The sequence below is a fragment of the Trichomycterus rosablanca genome, chromosome 19, assembly GCF_030014385.1.
Source record: "Trichomycterus rosablanca isolate fTriRos1 chromosome 19, fTriRos1.hap1, whole genome shotgun sequence".
NCBI classification, from domain to species: Eukaryota; Metazoa; Chordata; class Actinopteri; order Siluriformes; family Trichomycteridae; genus Trichomycterus; species Trichomycterus rosablanca.
In genome coordinates this window covers 19,667,650-19,690,085 of record NC_086006.1, presented here as the reverse complement: position 1 = coordinate 19,690,085, position 22,436 = coordinate 19,667,650, and the positions used below count along the sequence as shown (strand labels likewise).

The 22,436-nt window shown below is 40.4% G+C and overlaps 2 protein-coding genes and 2 non-coding genes across 4 annotated transcripts; all 4 read right to left on the bottom strand.

The window, feature by feature from the left end:
- Positions 1–1,540: 1,540 nt before the first annotated feature.
- Positions 1,541–11,031, bottom strand: LOC134333897 (calcium-independent phospholipase A2-gamma-like). The gene is made up of 12 exons (XM_063016063.1): positions 10,959–11,031; positions 9,973–9,975; positions 7,661–7,667; positions 6,292–7,549; positions 5,691–5,840; positions 5,405–5,562; positions 5,225–5,319; positions 4,255–4,426; positions 4,103–4,160; positions 3,796–3,990; positions 3,515–3,710; positions 1,541–2,092 (listed from the first exon to the last, which is right to left on the bottom strand). The coding sequence occupies exons 1-12, from the start codon at positions 11,029–11,031 to the stop codon at positions 1,830–1,832; spliced, it is 2,628 nt and encodes an 875-aa protein (XP_062872133.1). The 3' UTR covers positions 1,541–1,829.
- A 632-nt stretch (positions 11,032–11,663) lies between these two features.
- Positions 11,664–22,436, bottom strand: naca (nascent polypeptide associated complex subunit alpha). The gene is made up of 8 exons (XM_063015950.1): positions 22,384–22,436; positions 19,899–19,971; positions 15,245–15,330; positions 14,768–14,845; positions 14,537–14,683; positions 13,772–13,900; positions 11,956–12,078; positions 11,664–11,776 (listed from the first exon to the last, which is right to left on the bottom strand). The coding sequence occupies exons 2-8, from the start codon at positions 19,966–19,968 to the stop codon at positions 11,762–11,764; spliced, it is 648 nt and encodes a 215-aa protein (XP_062872020.1). The 5' UTR covers positions 19,969–19,971; positions 22,384–22,436; the 3' UTR covers positions 11,664–11,761.
- On the bottom strand, positions 11,846–11,918 carry LOC134334025 (small nucleolar RNA SNORD59). Its single transcript, XR_010015446.1, has one exon. It is a non-coding gene; the product is annotated as a small nucleolar RNA SNORD59 (small nucleolar RNA).
- Positions 13,984–14,057, bottom strand: LOC134334027 (small nucleolar RNA SNORD59). Its single transcript, XR_010015448.1, has one exon. It is a non-coding gene; the product is annotated as a small nucleolar RNA SNORD59 (small nucleolar RNA).

Genomic DNA, 22,436 nt, shown 5'->3' with positions numbered 1-22,436 from the left:
GGTCACACATGGTTTATTATTATATGGTTAGCTATAGAGATATAAAGGTTTTTCCCATAAACGTTCATACTTATTTTTACCCAGGATAATTAACCATAATTAACAAGTAAGTACAAGAACAGGGTGCCAATCACAGGGCATCACACACTCAACCTAGGTACATGCCAAACTGGGTGTCATGGAGGCTCAGTGGGTAGCTCCGTCGCCTCATAGCAAGTAGGTCCTGGGTTTGATCCCCAGGTGGAATGGTCTGGGTCCATTCTCTGTGGAGTTTGCATGTTCTCCCCGTGTCCGTGTGGGTTTACTCCGGGAGCTCCGGTTTCCTCCCACAGTCCAAAGGCATGCAAATGAGGTGAATTGGAGATACAAAATTGTCCATGACTGTGTTTCACATTAAACTTGTGAACTGATGAATCTTGTATAATGAGTAACTATCATTAGTTCAGTCACGAATGTAACCAAAGCGTAAAACTTGACATTAAAATTCTAATAAATAAATAAATAAACATGCCAAACTCCTTATATTCAGTAACCAGAAGCAATGTTTAAACCTATCTCTTTAGGGTGCTACCATGTTGCCAGGTTACATTTATATTAGCTGTTGGAAGTCATAAGGCAGACTGATATGAGTAAATTATGTTGCAAGAGACGATTGGCTGTTCTCTCTCCTACATGTCTTACTAAGAAGCTGACACACAATAACATCTCTTGAGAAGTCAGAAAGGTCCATGACATCAACACGCATGATTAGTTTCACAGTGTCTTGCAGGTCACACACACACACGCACCCACACAGTGGCACATCCAAGCCAATTTGTGTCATAACAGTACTTGATCTCTTTCTACCATCATGTTTATATTATTTAAATAAATCAGAATTTAATTCTTACCAGAGTTGATGTTTCCATTGCCATTCATTCATTAATAATCTACTACTGACTAAAATGTATGCATTAGTAAAGTTTACAGTAAAGTAAAGTTGCTCCCCAGCTTTTTAAGTAAGTCTGAATCCTGTCTGAAATGAGACACAACAGAAACAAAGCAGCTCTGCCCTCTGTCAGCAACTGACCCTTTGTAGAGCGGTCCACAAACACACACACACACACACACACGTTTCACCAGTTGGTGGCTAGAGCACAAATTTAGGTGGAGATTTTGTACTTTTAAGAATATTAGTAATAAATAATTACAGTATTGGGCCATATTCTGTATAAGTTATTAGTGCATAAGATGTGGTTTGGGACACCAAACAGCATGTGTCAGGACCAGTTTCTGAACACAGGCAGACTTATCCAATGCTGGTATATAGTACCAATGTAATTCTTATAAAATTTTAACAAATATTAATGTTTTTACAAATATAAAAAATTTGATTTGGCATAAATAAATCAAAATATTAAATATTAGCAAATCAAAGCTTTGCTTTTTTAAATTACATATTACCAAACTTTTACAGAACTGGGGTTTATATGGAATGACTTGCCATTTTAACAATTTCTGCAACTTTGTCTGAAAGACATTCTTTTAAGGCCAAAAAACATTTGAGTTTAAATTTTCTTCATTTATTGTGTCTCCTAAAAATATGACAAAATATACATATTGCACAACTAATATTTGGTTATTAACTATATGGTCAAGTATATGGACCCCCTTTTTAGAAAACATTCCAAAACCTTTCTAGAAGAGTAGAGGCTGTTATAGTCACAAAAGGAGGCAGAAACTTCATGTTAATGTCTATAGTTTTAAAATCGGACGCCCAAAAAGCATACACTCAGGTGTCCACTTACTTTCAACCATATAGCGTATGTTAGTGGTCTCTTGATCCTATGTTAAACCATTCGCTGTTGTAGCTCCCAGGCTTTCTCACTAATCCAGTCCCTGGTCTTCCTGAGTGCTGTACGTTCTTCACTCAGTACCCTGCACAGAAGCTCCAGTTTGAGTTCGTTCCGCTCCAGATAGTGCTGAGTGTCCTGCTGAAGCTGCTGCAGAGCACCGGGCCGACTCTCGTCCAGTGAGACCTCGGCACTCAGCATTGGGTTAAAGCGGAAATACACATCTGGCTCCAGCAGGTCAGCAATGAGGGTGTGCACACCTGTCAAAATACATTTTTATTTAGGGCAGTATAAATCAGGAGAACTACATGATGTAAGTGAAGTGCAAAGATTTCACTGCAGTATATACACAGATCAGCCATAACATTATGACAACCTCCTTGTTTCTACACTCACTGTCCATTTTATCAGCTCCACTTACCATATAGAAGCACTATGTAGTTCTACAATTACTGACTGTAGTCCATCTATTCTCTACATACTTTTACAAACCCCCACATTACCACCACAGAGCAGATATTATTTGGGTGGTGGATCATTCTCAGCACTGCAGTGACACTGACATGGTGGTGGTGCGTTAGTGTGTGTTGTGCTGGTATGAGTGGATAAGACACAGCAGTGCTGCTGGAGTTTTTAAACACCTCACTGTCACTGCTTGACTGAGAATAGTCCACTAACCAAAAATATCCAGCCAACAGCGCTCCATGGGCAGCATCCTGTGACCACTGATGAAGATCTCAAAGATGACCAACTCAAACAGCAGCAATAGATGAGCGATCGTCTCTGACTTTACATCTACAAGGTGAACCAACTAGGTAGGAGTGTCTAATAGAGTGGACAGTGAGTGGACTCAGTATTTAAAAACGCCATCAGAGCACAACACACACTACTAACACACCACCACCATGTCAGTGTCACTGCAGTGCTGAGAATGATCCACCACCTAAATAATACCTGCTCTTTGGTGGTCCTGTGGGGGTCCTGACCATTAAAGAACAGCATGAAAAGGGGCTAACAAAGTATGTAGAGAAACAGATGGACTACAGTCAGTAATTGTAGAATTACAAAGTGCTTCTATATGTTAAGTGGAGCTGATAAAATGGACAGTGAGTGTAGAAACAAAGAGGTGGTTTTCATGTTATGGCTGATCGGTGTATATGCCTGTGCTGAAATCCACCAATCAATAAATGAACTCATTCTCAATTGTAGCTCAAATAAATCGTTTAGTTGATTCATTATATAGCCTTGCTATTAGTAGTGGCTAACAGAACTGTCATGACTTTGGCTAACTATGCAGCGCTGATACCATAAACAATGTCTTGACATAGGCCTATGTAATTTTTTTGCTGCCAACATAATTGTGCCACACAGCTCATAATTGAAAACGTGTTGAACATACACACTAGTGTTTTCAACTTCTCACTTGGATAGAGAAACGCTGAAAGGCTGGCCCCATGTTCACCAAACTAAGACTGCTAAGAGTAGTACTGGTCTTTAAGTAACAGGTACAGGAAGATGTTTGGATGTAAAACAGAGCACAACAATATTAGATATGAAGAAAATCATTACACTAAATTATTGATCATGTTGTGCACTGCTTTACAAAGACATGATAAAAAGACACGTCTGTGTTTAAGTATATTATATAAAATGAATCAGGGCAGTCATTCCTGCAGACCTACCCTCTGTGTCTGTGGCACTGCTGATCAGGTTGCTGAGTTTGGCTCGCAGACTGGTAGAAGTTGCAGGCCCCCTTTTAGCATTATCGTAACGTCCAGTCCCTAAAGAAAGCACACACTGGAAGGGCTGATTTGGCCAGAGCAGCCTGCTTTCATGGACAGCAAGAGCACAGGGGTTGTTCAGAATGATGCCCCCATCCTAGGCAAGAAGAACAAACGCTGCAGAACTGGCCTAATATTACAGAACATTGCAAGTGCTGTAAAGCGTATTAAACGTGTCAGACCTGGTGTATGTCGTTATACAGGGGGAACTCCCGGAAGTATCCTGGAGCAGCAGAAGAGGCTCGGACAGCCTGCCAAAGCTGGTACCCAGATCCACCTGCGTAACGGCTGAGGCGTCCTGGGGGGTGATTATAGTTTCTGAAAATGAAAGGTTTGGGACTGGTACCCCAGTTCACCACTGCACTTACAGCAGACACCTGCATTTATAATAAAAAAAACAAGAAAAATATTATAACAGTAGAATAATGAACCGCTTTAAACTAAACAAAACTGCTCTAAATGTCTTTGTCTTTACAGGATATACATTACCTTAGGACTTCGCTCATCTCTGGCTGTTTTTATAAGAAACTGGTTGCCAATCTTCTCCCTATGAATCATTTCAGACTTGTGTAAATATTAAATATCAACGACTGGATTGTACTAGATGTATAAACCAGAAAGTACTGGTTGACTGAACATACTTCAGGATCATTTCCCAGGTCTCTGTGCTGTAGTATGAATGCGTCCAGCCCATCTTCACAGTGCCAACAAAGGGGTTCTGTTTGAAAACATCTGACCCAAAACGTCTGTACATGTCTTCACACTCTTCTAGAGAGAAATGAGCCAGTGCCAGCATAAAGGATAAAACCGCTCCTAAGGGGAATGAGCAGAAAGGCAGAGACACACAAGGCTATAGTCAGCATATTATAAAATCATTAAAATCCATTAACATTTTATGTTAAATAATGTAAAAAGTACATATTTCTGAAACTTACATATATAAAACTGTAAACACCATGGAGCTGTGTAGCACCCAAAATACATAAATGCATTTTTCTATTTTATTTATGCATTTTCTCCCTTTTTGTCCTATTTTTTTTGAGTAACCAATTAGTCTTCTGCTGGTGGGGATCCCACCCGTATATTTTCCGATGGGTGTGCAGTCCACCGATCCCATCTTATTTGCCAATACTTTGGTGGATTCGCACATGAGGCCAGTCTTGCGCAAGGAGAATCACACACTGACCAGGCGCCTAGAGCTACTAACCAGGTGAAGACCCCACTCCCTTTTTAGTCCGGTCTTTTCCCACATGGCAGACCTAGTGGCCAATTTTGTCTGCTGCAAACACTGTCAATTGTTCCTGCTAGGGGGCGCCCAGCCAAACGGTAGCAGAGCTGAGATTTGAACTCGGGGAGTTCAGAATCCCAGTGCTGGTGTGCTAGCGGACTATCCCAGTGCACACACATACCTTATAACATAACATATATTCAAAGCAATACTAATATGAATTCTTTACACTTAATGTTTTATATAGCTTCAATAACAGTCTTAATCCCAACAGCTTTACACAGGAAAAACCTGGAAACCTCAGAGATGTGATCTGTAGATAATTGCCATAACCAGAAATGGTCTCCCAGCAAATAAAATTACACAGCTGTACGCAAGGTTACCTGTGCTCACTCCACATATGTAGTCGAAGAGCTGATAAACCCGCTTTCCGGTCCGAGCCTCCAGCTGTTTCAGTATCTGCAGTGGAACTACCCCTCTGCAAAAGAATTCATTGCATTATCACAATCAGTTTTCAGACATTAATCCTTCAAATTCCAAGTTTAATTTTTTAAGACCTGTACCTGGTTCCACCACCATCAATTGATAGAACTCGTATGCCACAACCCTTGAGCGGGTCCACATAACCAATCAGGGCAAGAGTTTCTCTAATGGCTGCCTGAACTTTCCTATCCATCCAGAAAAGCCGCCGAAGCTTTAAAATCTGCGTTGTTGCTTTTTCCTGGAACAATTACATTGTTAATCGCCTCCATTAAGAGACTTGACGGGTTTACTGCAGAAACTTTATAGAGTCAAATAAAAAATGGATCTAAAGCCTGAGGTTAAAGGAAAGTGAGTAGATATTTGTACCTGCCACACGACAGTCTTGCATGCTGGGTGGAGAATAAGATGAGCATTCAACTCCTCTATGCAAGAGTTGATAAATGATCGTGTTCTGGCTTTGTCCAATTTGCCAAGAAGAATCTGGGTCCTTTCTTCTGCCAGCTTTCTTCTTACTGCCTATAGAGCAGTCATAAACATCTATAGTGAGGGCCAAAATCTGTGACCACTTGTAAAAGCCTGGTATTAAGCATTTTTCTAATGTTTAAAACACTGTTTTATTACAAATAGGGCATTTGGGAAGCACTTTAAGACAGAAACCCCAAGCATTCAGTAACAGCACAAGAAGCTTTTTGTAATACTGTAAATCATGTTGGGATAACATGGCTTGGAGCAATTTGCACAGTACCCTACTGCTCCCTGAATCATTGTGCACTACAAATAATGTATTAATTGGCAAGCAATTGATTAAAACATTATCAACAAATCCACTCCTCTGATGGCAGAGGATAAATTATTATTTGTCAGTGCCAACGAACAAAAGAGCAAAGCAAAAAGAATGGTAGAGGTTTAAAAAAAATTCAATAGATAACAATAAATTAGCAGCATGCAATATCATAGCCAATCTCACCACTTTATCCAGCATGGCCTTTGGGGCTGTGTCTCCTGACGTGGGATTTTTGGAAGCCATTCCCAAGTAGCTGCCAACAAAGCTGGGAATAGCTGAGGTGCTTAAAATGTGCTGGAAAAATGATATATGTTTATTCATGGTGATTCTATACTCAGGCTGTCCTCTGTATGGATCTCTTTCCATTTCTTCCTCTGTTGCTGTCGAGCCTTTGAAGTAGCGATTAATGTGAGTGGCCATATAGGCGTAGTTTTCCCCGAAGTGTGTACTGAGGGTGCTCATATGGAAAAGGGATTTAGGTCGGAGAGGGTGGGAATTCTGTGGCCTCTGGGAAGACTGTTCTTGTGATGAGAGAGAAGGCAGTGGTTGGGTATCCGTGGTCATGCTTTGGTGTAATGGTTCCTTAACAGTATCTGCCACTTTTGCCCCAAAGTATCTATTGATATGATGAGCAAAATGAAGATAGCCTTCCTCCAAAGTACTGCAGTCATCATTACTGTCAACATCTATTACAGCTGCTTTATGGCGAGCTGGTCCAGTTACTAGAGGGCCATTTTCTTTACTACTGGCTCTTTGATTACTGATTCCTGTAGATCTGGTTCTGGATCGTCTAAGTAAATCTTCAGATGCTGACACTGACGTACAGACTTGATTTGCTGGATTTTTAGAGAAGACATAATTTATGTGGCTGGCTACATAGTTGTAGCTCTCCCCAAACCTGCTCACCAGAGAACTCATATGAAACAACTGTAGTCTTGAATATGCTGAAGTTAAAAGCGATTCATCAGAATGCATCTGTTTAAGCTCTGTAGCATCTATATCTTTAAGGGAGGTTCTTTCATCCAGTTCTGGCCTCTGTACTCCAGTGAGAAGATCTTGCACTCCAGACACAATGCCTGACTGACCAGCACCACCAGCCACAGACATCCCTTTCTGCTTAAAGTACACATTGATGTGTCTTGACAGATGCTTAAAGGAGTCCCCAACCCTTCTTTGCAGTAAGCGAAGCTGGAAATCAGTCTTGCTGTCAGCGTAAACACCTATTGGGGGTTCAGATTTATAGGATTCCGTGCTGGAAGTGGAATAGATGCGAAAAGCCTGGACACACCATAATTTGGCTTGGTGTTTCTGACATGTGTACATGTTCACATGTCTAAATGGCCTCTGTTTTGATCTTTTAAGAGAAATTCTCTGTACATAAGTACAGACAGAAGAATGGTGACTGAAGTATGACCTGTAAGACCTCATGGAGCAAGGACTTCTGAGAGGGTGTGACAAAGGCCCGAGTAACTATAACCAACACTTTGTGGGCCAAATGGGGTCCCAGATTTGTGCTTATGTAGAAAAAAATTGGAGCATTAAGTTGAATCACTGGATACCTAAAAAGCAAAACAAAAAAGCAAAAGTTCATTAGGTACAGTTAACATGTCCACAATTAGAAAAGCCCATCAGGTGATATAATACATGGCTTGTGTGGAAACATCTAGCATTGTGCTAGCGTGCCCTCTTCTGGAAAACTCTACATTTGCAACATTTATTACTCATGAAGAACAACAAACGAGAATTATTCTGTACTTTTGGAATATTTCACATCATTATTTTATTGATTTGAAAATTTAGACCTTAGCTAAACACGATATGTAAACACCTCAGCTAGTGTTTCAGTTTAGCCGTCCAGTCAAACCCGCTGCTAAATGCATATATGCTTACAATATATACACCGATTAGCCATAACATTAAAACCACCTCCTGGTTTCTACACTCACTGTCCATTTTATCAGCTCCACTTACTATATAGGAGCACTTTGTAGTTCTACAATTACTGACTGTAGTCCATCTGTTTCTCTTCATACTTTTTAGCCTGCTTTCACCACCACAGAGCAGGTATTATTTAAGTGGTGGGTCATTCTCAGCATTGCAGTGACACTGACATGGTGGTGGTGTGTTAGTGTGTGTTGTGCTGGTATGAGTGGATAAGACACAGCAGTGCTGATGGAGTTTTTAAACACCTCACTGTCACTGCTGGACTGAGAATAGTCCACCAACCTAAAATATATCCAGCCGACAGTGCCTAGTTCTAAGGTCTAGAAGATGACCAACTCAAACAGCAGCAATAGATGAGTGATTGTCTCTGACTTTACATCTAAAAAGGTGAACCAACTAGGTAGGAGTGTCTAATAGAGTGGACAGTGAGTGGACACGCTGCTGTGTCTGATCCACTCATACCAGCACAACACACACTAACACACCAACACCATGTCATTGTCACTGCAGTGCTGAGAATCATCCACCACCTAACCTGCTCTGTGGAGGTCCTGTGGGGGTCGTGACCATTGAAGAACAGGGTGAAAGCAGGCTAAAAAGTATGAAGAGAAACAGATGGACTACAGTCAGTAATTGTAGAACTACAAAGTGCTTCTACATGGTAAGTGGAGCTGATAAAATGGACAGTGAGTGTAGAAACCAGGAGGTGGTTTTAAAGTTATGCCTAATCGGTGTATGTTGGCTATGTCCAAGGGGACGGCTGAAGCCTGGTGATAGATTGCTGCCCTGTCCAAAATATTCCTGCCTTGCTCTCAGTATTTATGGATAAAACTGGACTTGACCAAGATAAAACAGTAAATAAAAACAAACAAACAAATGAATTAGCTTGGTGTGTTGGAACATGAGTCCTGACCTCAGCCCCAGTAAACACCTTTAGGATGAATTAGAATGTCACTTGTGAGCTAGGGCTTTCTCATCCATCAGTAATGCCTGATCACATAAATGCTCTCTTAACTGAATAAACAAATTCCAACTAAATAAATCTTGTACAAAGCTTTAACAGTCCTGAAACTGTAAGGGATTAACACTACTGAATTATATGCTGTGTAACACAATGCTGACATCAACGATGCATTCTATTGACCTTTATTACACTGTTTATGTTTATCCTAAAGCTTATTTATAGCAGCATGCTACAGGTCACATGGCAAGCATGAGGTCCTCCTTGTACATTATGTCTATTGCCTTGCTGCCCTTGATATTGTGTACAAACTGTTCATCCACGTGGATACAACTAAGCTTATTTAATGCCATGTAAACACTATCAAAAAAGGCAACATTCCTCTACAGGCAACTACATCTATTGGATGGCAATTATATTAAACTCATTCTGCTATGTGAGCCCACTATATAGGACTGTAAAGAACAATGTAAAGTCTCAAAGGTGCACAACTGTGATTCCTACAAATGAGTTACTAAGCCATATACTGTATATTTAATTAGTAGATTTATATAAACGGTTCTCAAATATATAGTATGATTTCGAACCAGGTGTCCTTTCAGAAAGCTAATCAGAATTATGTCCACAAAACAAACCTCTATATAAAAAAGTATAAAACAGCACAATTACTACTACAATTATATAGCTCACGTAGTAAAGGTTTTGTAGCTACACCCATTTTTTATAACCTTGACTCTTGGATAGAAATACAAATAGAAAACCATGATTTTACCTGTCTTTATTGCATCCAAAAATAAGTGGATCATTTTAAAGATTGCTCTTTACTTGTATAATCAAGTGTCCCAACACTATACACTGTCCAGTTCAGACCTGTAAATCTACAAATCTTTACCAGCGGCCTCCTATTGGTTGTTTCTCTGGTAGGCAAAGCTTGTCCTGCAGACCAATCCCCTTCCTACCTCCTGAAAGAATATGCCACAGGGCACACATAGTTATGAGGAGTCTATATTTAGTGGTTTTCTTGTATTAATATGTTCTAGGAACTAGGTTGTACAGTTCTGATATGGCTGGGTGAGCAGAGGCATTAAAGTGTGCCATGTCACTAAGCAGAATGCTAATGAGAAATGAACACCAGCATGGTTTGGATCTACTGAAAATCAAAGTTTAATCTTAAGGAAGTTTTCATGAAGGATGACAATGCTTCATCCACAAATCACAAGCAGGTTCATAAATGCTATGATTAGCATGACAAAAGTAAAAATCATAAGCTAGACTTTACAGGCGAGCTAACTATGGTTTAATGAAGTTCATTAAATGACCAAAAAACAACCAACAACTTGAACCAATCACTTATACACAAAGAACAAAAGTATTGAAGTGTTGAAATAACCTTTAACATCATGGAAAGGTACTTCAGTCGTGCCAGTTTAAATCACCACCTTGTTCACATTTATGCTCTTAAACATTCAATGCAACATTCAGTGAAATGCAAATCACAGATGGTACAACTGAACCATGAAAACTCTTCCTAAACTGTAAATGTACAACTTGCTATTCTCACGAATGCATACCTTGTTAAACTAGCTTCATGGACCATCGGTCAGATCTCAACTCAAACCCCAAAAGGATACCCCACCAGAATATACACCCCAGAAGAGGAAATACTCCAAGTAAAGACATCACTGTTATTCTGGAAAATAGCTGTAGCACCCAAGAATGATCTATAGCAAGACTCAAGACAGCAATAATTTTAATTCTGGCAATGAGGGCAAATTTATAAATGTACATTGAGCTTCTGAGTCAAAGTGCCCATACTGACTTCTGTTCTCCATTAAGGGGACCTATAATAAGCAGACATTGGGACTTCAATTCAAAGGTCAAGTAGTCCAACAAATTTTCAGATTACATGAAAACACGCACAGCAATTTGTAGGTGCATCATTTACCTGCAGAAGAGATGGCACCGGGTTGCACTGTAGGACGAGTCACACTGAAGTCCACAGAAGTTGAAGACCACATGTAGCTTACCAGGCAAGTGGTAAAATGTCGGTAATTATGGTAATTATGATTGATTAGGTACCAATATAAAAAGGGCTAGTTTGACAGCATGTATTATAAAGTAAATGGTCTCTAGCCAAGGTCTGTCCAAAAATCACCTTAGGTTAAAAGGAAATTTTTCCAGACTGTGTGGACTGGTTACTTATGTTCCAGCAGTTAGGTAACACATGGCATACCCGTTTTTGCTGGTTGGTAGATAAAATCTAACCACTAAAACATGGTAGATGAAGTAAAAAAAAAAACTATGGGTCACCCAGTTAAATTACATAGATTATTCATTTATTGGTATAAAACCTAAGTTGAATGTATATTCTTGGCTTAGTGTGTTAGGAAAACCCATAAAAAAGAAGAAAAAAAAGTTTGTAAGGCTTTGTTTGGGACAAAATTGAATTTTTAAATGTACAAAAAAGTAAAAAGAAAAAAAAGAATTTCCTTCACTTAACCACTTGATTACATCACAAAGCAGTTTTCTTACTGACATCTTTATTTATATATGAAAACACAAGAATTTCAATATCCTATAACTAATAGGTAGATATCAAAATATTTAAGGTGTTAACTTCAAATATCCCAAATAAATAAACCACAAACAATACCCATCAAGCCACATCTTTATTTCTCTTGGGTATAAATTGTACAAATAGTGTAGATTAACTCAGCAACATCTCATTCCGACCCACTTAATCTCCACCTACATCGTCAATTCCTGTAGAAAGAGGAAGGGAAAAAAAGTTAACCAAGCCATGAACGTAAGAGGAACCATCACAGAACAAGCTCTTCTCAGAACAGATAATGGCTTCAGCAAACTCAGAAGAACGAAAGTCATGCTGTTAAATCATCACAGAAGTATTTCGACGCGGGTATAACGTAATGGTCTGAACTCACCATAATAGCATTAACAATGTCGTTATTGTTATTTTTCAGTGCGCGTACAGCCTTCGCCCGTGATACGTTGGCTTGTGACATGACCAGCTCAATGTCCTTAACTTCCACTCCGGTCTCATCAACCTACAAACACACACAAAAAAGGTTGGAATTCAGAACTCACAATATGTAACTACAAAAAAAGTGTTTATACAGTAGTGTTCAAAAAAATAGCAGTGATTTAAAAAAAGTGAATAAAGCACAAAATCATTATAATAACTTTTATTTCCATAAATGCAAATGCACTGAAAATACTACACTTTTAATTCTAAATCAAAACATTAACTAAATGTAGCCAGTTTGTGTTCATCCTTTACAGAAAGTTAAGAAAAATGAATATTAGGCTGTTCAAAAAAAATAGCAGTGCAGCATTTTTCTTTAAAAACTAAAAAAATTTATCTATAACATGAAATTTTTTTTGAGGTTTTACTTTACTTTAAATTACTGAACTAATATTTAGAGGCATAACGACTGTGTCCGAGATCTGTGTTGCATGGAGTCGACCAACTTCTGGCACGTCTGACCAGGTATTCCAGTCCAGGATGATTAAACTACATTCCACAGTTCTTCTGCAATTTTGGGTTTTGCCTCAAAAAAGCGTGTTTCAGATGTCAGCCCACAAGTTCTCTCTGGGATTGAAGTCAGGGGATTGGGCTGGTCACTCTATTACCTCAATCTTGTTTGTCTGTAACCAGGATGGTTTGGGTCATTGTCATGTTAAAACACCCATTTTAAGGACATTTCTTCTTCGACATAGGGCAACATGATAATCTCAAGTATTCTGATATATTTAAATTGATCCATGATCCCTCGTATGTGATAAATAGACGTAACACCATGGTATGAAAAACATCCCCATATCATCATTTTGTACCACCATGCTTTGCTGTCTTCACAGTGAACTTTGGCTCGAATTCAGTGCTCGAGGGTCATCTGACATACTGTCTATGGCCACTTCACCCAAAAAGAAAAATTTTGCTTTCACCAGTCCACAAAATGTTGAGCCATTTCTCTTTGGACCAGTTAATGTGTTCTTTGGCAAATTTTAACCCATTCAGGACGTCTTTTTCTTAACAACGGGACTTTGCAAGGAGTTCTTGCTGGTAAATTGGCTTTACTTAATCATCTTCTGTACTCACTGGGAACTTCAGATGTTCCTTGATCTTTCTGGAGGTGATCACTGGCTGAACCTTTGCCATTCTGGCTATTCTTTGATCCATTCAAACAGTAGTTCCACACTTCCTTCTGCATCTTTCAGGTTTTGGTTTTCACTTTAAGGCATTTGAGATCATTTTAGCTGAGCAGCCTATCATTTGCTGCACTTCTCTGTATGTTTTTCCCCTCTAAAATCAACTTTTTAATCAAAGTTCGCTGTTCATCAGAACAATGTCTGGAACAACCCATTTTAGCAGTATTTCAGAAGGAAATGCGCTATGACCAACCTGTGCAACATTTGCCCCCTCCTACCTTAAATAAGGGCCAAAATTGACACCCATTCTTCTGCAGAATGAATGACTTCACCAATTGAACTCCTCACTCCTATTATTTTGAACAACCCCCTTTTAATCAATGCTTCGATTACTCAGAATGAACGGCATGCACGTCCTAATTGTTGGGTTTGTTTTGTTTTCAATACTCTACTACACTTTCAAGTAAATGTTTTGCTATGTAGAAATAGCATTTCTACTAAAAACAGTGATTTATCAAGTTAATGGTGTTGGACTGCTATTTTTTTTGAACACCACTGTAGCTATATTACGGATAAATCTGTTCTCACCTCTTCCTCTTCGCTTTCCTCGTGTACTGTGGGCGTCTGTGTGTTTTCTTGGATGTTTGAAGCGGCTTCTCCTTGAACCTTGAATTTCTCTGCAGCGGCCAACTGAGCTTGCTGGGACAGGTCCTCAATCTGAGGAGAACAAAGTGAGGCAATACAGCCATTTGTTTTAGTAAATGCAATTCTTATTCCAAAAGACATTGACTAACAGAACCCTCTTTCAGAACAGAGTTTGGCTTCATTAGTCTCAGAAGAACGAAAGTCAAACTGTTTAAATCATCATGAAGAGGAAATGTGTCAAAAAGCTTCAGCTGCACATCAAGCACATGGGTAAAAGGATGATGTGCAATCTTGTGTGCAATGGAAGCTAAGCTAAAAGATGTGAGGTATCACAAGCACTGTATTGAAGGTTAAAAGCCACACTCGGGGGCACAACAAAGCCAACTTTGTGATGGGGTTTAAACCAGCAATCTACTCAACACTAGTTCAGTTAACCATAGTCACATAGTCCAGGCGTATGTGGTCATCGAGTAAAATATGACTAAAGAAATCTGTTGTCACTAATTACTGGTAACTAAATAAATAGTGCTTGTTTGAGTTGTTTTCGCCATGGTTACACAGAGGTTACATTAATGGCAGACAAAGACTGTCAGAATAAAACATTTCTATAAATACAAAATACTAATAATTTTACTAAGATTATAATGGATTATTATAATGACATGAAATAATATAACCAAGATAATGCACACTACAAAAACAGCTCACCTTAGCCTCACCAAAGACAATGTAAGTGTCTGAAGCAGGGCTTTTGTACACGTCTGGTTTGGTGATGACGAACAGAATGTTCTTGGACTTGCGAATGGTTACCCTGGTAACTCCTGTCACTTGCCTCAGACCCAGCTTGGACATGGCCTAAAAGAAATCACAAGACAAACATTAGACTTTGGGTGACGATTTCAATACAAACTAGAGGGGGGAAAAGCATTTTGCTCTCACCTTTCTTGCTTTCTTTTCGCTTCGGCTTTGTTTTGCTTTGCTGACAGGCTCCTCATCAATTTCAGCAGCTGCTGCGAGCTGGAGAGAAAAATAAAAGATGTCAATATGCAAAAACCTAAAAGTGAGCAGTAACTTAGTGTTTCAATTTCAATTGGTGGGTCATAACCGAAAATGGGCCAGAGATCATTTATAGGTGGATAAAGGGCATAACAGAAAGGAGGAGAAATGGGTGAACAAAAAGAATTGCCAGTTTATAAAGTAAACGTTACAATACTACCCAGACCAATTATAAAAATGTCTTTTCCGGATAAAAACATTTAAGGCTAATCAAAGGCTGCTTTAAGCACAAGTGAACTATCGAGCTGGATGATGATTTCAGGACCTGAAAAAACCCCACCAAGAATTATGTGAATTATAAACCACAACAGCCATTGTTATCAATCCTTTAGCCACTAGACGTTTATAAAGAAAACTTACCTGTGCCTGCTGTGTTTGTGTCTGTGCTGAATCCTGCTCCTCAAGGTCAGGAACTGATTCATCACTGTCTGACTCCGTGCCGGATCCTTAAAAAAACAAAACCAAGAAAAACGTAAGTTTCTACATGTGCGTATAAAAACAGATTCAGTATGCTGTCTAAAAGCAAAGTTTTAAATCAGAATAAAAAAGCAAATACTGACCCATTTAAACTGAACAAAAAGTAAAAAACAAAGCCTGTGAAACATACACTGATGAGCCAATACATTAGAATCACCCACCAAAAATGTACCCAAGGGAGCTTTTCTTAACAATTGGTCAGGAATATATTAAATGTTGGGTTGATGGTAGTTATTTGTGGGCAGAGTGGTCAGAGGGCCAAGCCACAAACCACTGACAGGATGACAAGTGGCCAAGACCCACTGATGCCAGAGGACAGAAGGCTATGACTTTCTGTTGGTCCATGACCCTACTGAGGTGAATGTATTACACAAAACTAACCCTGTTCACTGTTGAAAGCATCTATAATGGGGACACAGGCATAGAAACTGGAAATCAAAGCAAAGTTGAAGGACCTACTGGCAATGTCCTGATACCAGATACCACAAGCAAGTCAGCTGTGTTAACAGAAAATCCCTCAGTAATTCTGCACATCACAAATAATTGCCCTAAATAATAAGCAATCAACAAAACTACAATTTTTCCTTTTACTACAAGCCACAACTACAGCTACAAACAAAAAGTAACATTAAAATGCGGCTAAAACAGCTATTTAAAACCAAGACAGGATACACACAAACAGGGACAGACTGGTATACCCTTGTCATTCTTGATGAATGGTTCCGGTTTGGTTGGGACTTTGACTGGTGCAGGGGCTGGCTGAGATTTAGCAGAAGGTGCAGGAGCTTTAGCTGCAGAAGAAGCAGCTGGAGGCACAGGTGCAGTAACCACAGGGGCTACTGGTGGAGCAAGAGCTACAGGTTGGGGTTGGAAAACAGGCATTGTTAAAGGCTTCTCTGGTGGAATAAGTGGAGGGAGGTCATCGTCCTCTAGAGCTGCAACATAAAACTGAGGGGAAGGTGGTGCTGCAACAGCAGCTGGAGCCACACTTGGCTTCTTCTTGGGAGTTTCAGTGTTTACTTTAGGAGCGGCTGCCTGGGACGGCTTTGCTTCTTGTACAGGAGCTGGGGCAGGTACAGGCTGTGCTTTTGGTGGTTCAATGGGAGCACTGACTATTTCAGCACTTTTTGTGGATTCAGGAGGAACTGCTGGAGCCTTTGGGGCAACCTTTGGCATCACCGGTACTTTAGGTGGGCTACAAGCAACAGCCTCAGAGTATGATTTGGGTGCAGCAGGCTTGGACACCTCTTTAGGAGGGACTTGGGCAGGTGCTTCACTTTGCACTGGTTTTACTGAAGCAGGTGCTGCAACCTTCTCTGATTTTGCTTCCACAGGGGCAGGTGCTGCAACCTTCTCTGATTTTGCTTCCACAGGGGCAGGTGCTGCAACCTTCTCTGATTTTGCTTCCACAGGGGCAGGTGCTGCAACCTTCTCTGGTTTTGCTTCCACAGGGGCAGGTGCTGCAACCTTCTCTGATTTTGCTTCCACAGGGGCAGGTGCTGCAACCTTCTCCGATTTTGCTTCCACAGGGGCAGGTGCTGCAACCTTCTCTGATTTTGCTTCCACAGGGGCAGGTGCTGCAACCTTCTCTGGTTTTGCTTCCACGGGAGTGGCAACAGCCACCTTGGGAGAAGCTGGGGCAGGTGCTTCACTTGGCACTGGTTTTACTAAAGCAGGTGCTGCAACCTTCTCTGGTTTCGTTTCCACAGAAGCTGGGGCAGGTGCTTCACTTGGCACTGGTTTTGCTGAAGCAGGCAGGTCAACCTTCTCTGGTTTTGCTTCCACAGGAGCTGCAACAGCCACTTTAGGAGCAGACGGTGGAGATGATTTACCCTTGACTGGCTTTGCCTCTTTGGCCACTGAGGCTGAAGTTGGTGCTGCAACCTTCTCTGGTTTTGCTTCCACAGGAGTGGAAACAGTCGCCTTGGGAGAAGCTGGGGCAGGTGCTTCACTCTGTACTGGTTTTACTGGAGCAGGTGCTGCAATCTTCTCTGGTTTTGCTTCCACAGGAGCTGCAACAGCTACTTTAGGAGCAGATGGTGGAGATGCTTTACCCTTCACAGGCTTTGCCTCTTTTGCCACTGAGACTGTAGTTGGTGCTGCAACCGTCTCTGGTTTTGCCTCCACTGGAGCGGCAACAGCTACTGTAGGAGGAGATGCAGGTGCTTCATCTTTCACTGTTTTTGCCTCCACTTGGACTGGGACTGCTGCTTCCACCAGTGGAGCAGCAACCTTAGGAGGAGCTGGGGAAGTAGTCACAGCCTCTACAGGCTTAGTTGATTCTGGGACAGGCTCAAGTGCTGGTTTAGCCTCCAAAGGTGCAGTAGAAGATGGTTCAGCAGGTTTAAAAGCATTGGCCTTCTTTGATTTCGCCTGTTTACCAGCCTTTACAACCTTAGGAGCAGTTGACTCGGCTTTCCCTGGACTCGCAGGGGTAGCTGGAGAAGCTGCAAGAGGGGAACACGGTGAAGTGGCTTGAGGCACTGAGGCTGGTTTTGGTGAAGCGGGAGAGGAGGAGGAGGCAGAAAGAGAGGAGCGCTTTTTGCGGCCCCCTGGGACAGGCTTGGGGGCAGAAGCGTGCTTAGGTGAGGACTGTTTGGAGTCAGATTTGACCCCTTTAGCCTTTGGCTGGGACCCAGCAGGGACTGCAGCAGCAGCTGAGAAAAATAAAGGACCTTGAGTTTATTTGGCAAAGGTGAACAACTCTTCAGGGTTTTTTCATATCCATGCAAGTTAGGCAAGGGGGCAAGCATCCTCACACTTCTTTCACAAAAGGTGTTATACCATGCCAAAGACTTTTTTTGCCTTGTTGACGTATTACTTGTACACATACTCGCAAATCCTAAACAACAAACCATGCACCAAAACACTTACCAATGAGCTACAAAGCACTTTTTTCTAGCTTTAATAAGTGGTCACAGTACAACGCCACCCAGTCAGTGTTAAGAAAACAGTACTTATCCTGCACACTTCAGAACAAGTTTCAACCACCACTACTACTGAACATGTTTAGCATTAGCCATTGGAAAAATGACTGCTGCAGCCGAGACTACAGAGTAGTAGATAAAATGTGACCCAGTGTGTCAAGTCTTAATATGAAACACATGCAAATACACACAATTTCCACACACAAAAAATCAGGTGTCAAACATTGAAATCCAGATATCAAGTTGTGGGCTAACAGTTGTATTATTTTATAATTACACTGCAGAGTGCTAAATGCTTAAAAAGGCTAACTACACAAAATCTGAAGACCTGATTTAAATACTATTAATAACAGTTAGGATTAGATAACACATGAGCAAACATTAATACTTGTTTGTACTGTCCACATTTCATGCAATTAATAATCAACTGCCAAACATCTTTCTCACCTCACTAACAGGCACAGCACACGTTTCTACAAAAGGAGTCCTGAAACACTTTTTAAAGCACATCTCTTTAAACCTAAATTTGTAGGAGTTTGTTAAGGTTCTGAGTTCCAAACTACATTCAACAATTATCTCCAAGCTACAAAACGATCTTCCCCCACCCAGTTTGCTTGTTTAATTTTTAACACCATGTCAGCAGCTATGGCTATTATCATGGATGAATAAAAGGTCCCATCCTTAAGTCAAAGTGAGGGTTGATATGTTTACTCATAATTTATGAAAAGACTTCATATGGATTTGGGTGTTTGAGTAACTGTGACGATATACAGTTCAACTGGGAGTAAGGGCTGAGGTAAAATTTCTTTGTTGTTCCCCCACCCAGTAAAGCATGAGAGGCCACAACAGCTGGTAAGTGGGAATAAACATGAACCAGAGTGCCAGAAACAGGTGGTAATACCAAAAGAAACACTGCTGACCAAAACGTTAGTGGACTACATTTAAGCAGCCAAGCTAAAACTAACGCTGACGCTTGATTCCAACTAAAAGCACAGCTACAAGTCTGTACAGAGAGTAAGAATGCAGATCTTAAAACACTCCGGCCAACCTCCAGTATGCAGGCGCCGGCTCTGCTTGCAATCTGCATTAGGAAATTCTAAGCTGAACAGGGAACTGTGAAATGTTGTGCATTTATATTTAAATAATAAACTATTACATAGTAAAATCACAACCGGTGGAGCCCGTTTGCATGAGTATGGAGTCTAACTGCATGTTAAACCTGGCACAAGTGGATCTGTGTCTAACAAACGTGGACATCAGGCTCCAGTTTAATCCAGGCAAAACTGCTTAACAACTACGCTCATGTCAGGAAGAGCTTTAATATACTCACTCCCTTCTTATTTATTTTGATCAGCCTGTTTTGATAGTGCTTGAAACTAACTGTATATAAACTAAATATATCCATCCATTGTGTTTATGCTCATCTCTCTACACAGCATCACTGCCACATGCGCTATCTTACACTTGGTAATTTAATAATAGGATGCTTTATATTTGTCGGTTATTGATTACAGGAAACATTTGTGTCCCTAGCTAAAACATTTCAAGATTAAAAGCTCCAGGACTCCTTTGTCAGTATTGGGTTAAAAAAGAAAAGGAGTTTTACGAACCCGTCTCCACTTGGGGCTGCTGCATTTCCTGCTCCGTCACTGGGACAGTTTCTGTGGCTTCACCTGGCATTGTCTAGATAAGATAAAAAGATAAGTTTTAGCTTCCAACAGTTCAGTCTGGATGACCAAATCTCATCATTTGATTGATATATATGATGCAATTGTGGCATTATAGATCATCCACTTTACACACCATTACAGGTTTAATTTTCACAGTACTTGTTTGCAGTGTTCTGTGCAAGTTAATGGGAGAAAGCCTGACTCAGCTAGATAGCTCAGCACTTTGACTCAGGGTGCAGGAATTCTCACAGGCCCTAAACCTACTCAGCAAGCAAAATGCTCAAGTCATAATGGCAAGCTGGGCCTTGTGTTTAATGGATTGGCTTTCCTATGCACACAGTATGAATCGTAACTGGCACATGATGATAATGTATCACAACTTAACACTGTTGAGAGAGAATATTGTGGATATGATAAGGACTCCTCCTCTCCCACCTTGTGCCCAAACCTTGTGTCTTCTCCAATTGGCCACTGGCACTTGCATTTTAGTCAGTGTAACAGGTGTGTTTAAAAAGAGATATGCTAAGCTCTCCAGATCAACAGCTAGTGAGGGTGCCTCAACCAGACAGCAGAGGCCACAGTTGTAACTTCTCCCCAGCCAACTGTGCCTGGCAGGTGCCAGGCTGGTCGATAGCATAGTTGAGGTTTGTACCTGGATCTCAGCAGTGGTGGGTTAGCTAAGCAGACTGCTGGTTTGTTTGTGCTTTAAATAACATGTATTGCATTGATAAATTATAGCAAGCATTTTACAACACATTGGGGTCATGCTGAAAGCTATATATATATATTAGGGACAGTGGTAGCCTAGTAGGTAGAGCTTTGGGCTATCAACTGGAAGATTGGCGGTTCAAATCCAGGCTCTGCTATGCAGCCACTTTCGGGTCCTTGAGCAAGGCCTTTAACCCTGTCTGCTCCAGGGGTGCCAATGATGGCTGACCCTGCGCTCTGACCCCAGCTTCCAAACAAGCTGGGATATGCAAAGAAAGAATTTCATTGTACTGTACACCTGTATATGTATATATCACAAATAAAGTATATCTATATCAAGCATTTTAATACATATTAAACTCTGTTGAAACATTTTCCAATTAAACTAAAATTTGCTCACATTTTAAAGCTCTGACAAACTGACCTGACAATCATCCAATTTCTTATTTGCATACAATCAAATACATAATGGTGATATGCTTAAACACAGTTTGGGCCCTATGTTTAGGTGGACAGTCTTTTATCATGTCAAAAAATGTCATCATCTAATTAAAACTTGTCAGCTGATTTCTTCAAACCGTGTACTGTTGTAGCTTCAATATAAAGAGTGTAATATAAAGTATTAGAGAAGTTTTGGATCATTTTAATTTACTGATATTTATAAAATGTACTGTCTTTCAATACTGTATATTAAACGGAGAATAAATAAGAATTAATGCAACTTGACAATTTAATTGTGAGTTGCAATCACCTGTATGAGTCAATTGTAAAACATCAAATCTGATCATCCAGTATTGGGCTGATTCGAATATCCAAACCCTTCTGTACACAATGTTAAGGCAGTTTAAATAAATACCCCTTTAAATGCTGTAAAATAGGTTTACAATGAACTGGAAGTTAGATCTAAGCTTGAACTAGATAGTTTGCTTCACCTATATAATCTGACAAGTGAAACAGCATTGTGTATTCCCTATCAACTTCATACTTAATGATCAGGCTGCACTGTGAACACTGGTGAAACAACCTAAGAAACACCGTATTATTTCATAGTTATCCACTTACTATAAATGAAACAAGCTAGATCTAGTTCGGCGTTTAATAACCGAAACCTTAATCACAGCTTATTTAACACGGCGTACTATTTTGGGAACGCTGCCATGCTGTAGTCATGCCTGAAAGCATCGTACAGAATACTACCTGTACTCAGGAAAACCCTACAAGGTTTTAATCAAAACAATGCAACATCATATAATAAATTCACCAGGCAGTTTGAAGAGAATAGTAAGCATGGCACCATTACAGCCACCAAAAACATGACTAGTTAAGCTAGTTAGCCTAGCATAAACTTAGCTTCTGACACAGCGTGCGTCTTAAAAGTTGTAATAAACACCTCACACATTTAAGAAACGAAGTAAACAAAACTAAAACGCAAGTGGGTTCGTTTATCCACGAGTCGTCATTTTTAAAGGAAAGAAAGCGAAAACTCCATTAAACGTGAAAATAACAATAATAAAACACAAGGCCGCTAGCTGCATCTCCCCCATTTTGAAGCGACGGGTGAATTTGAACCCTGATATTCAGAATTCACAAAAGTAACGGATGTAAATGTTTACCGGTCGTTGCAGAAAACATGTTAACAAAGCACCTTCACAAATACGAAAGTATAAATCCGCGTGTAAATGCTGGATGGTAAAGGATTCGAGACAGAAACACTTACAAGGTCCGGGCTCGGGGTCCAAGATGGCTGAGAGAGAGAGAGTCTGACCTCTG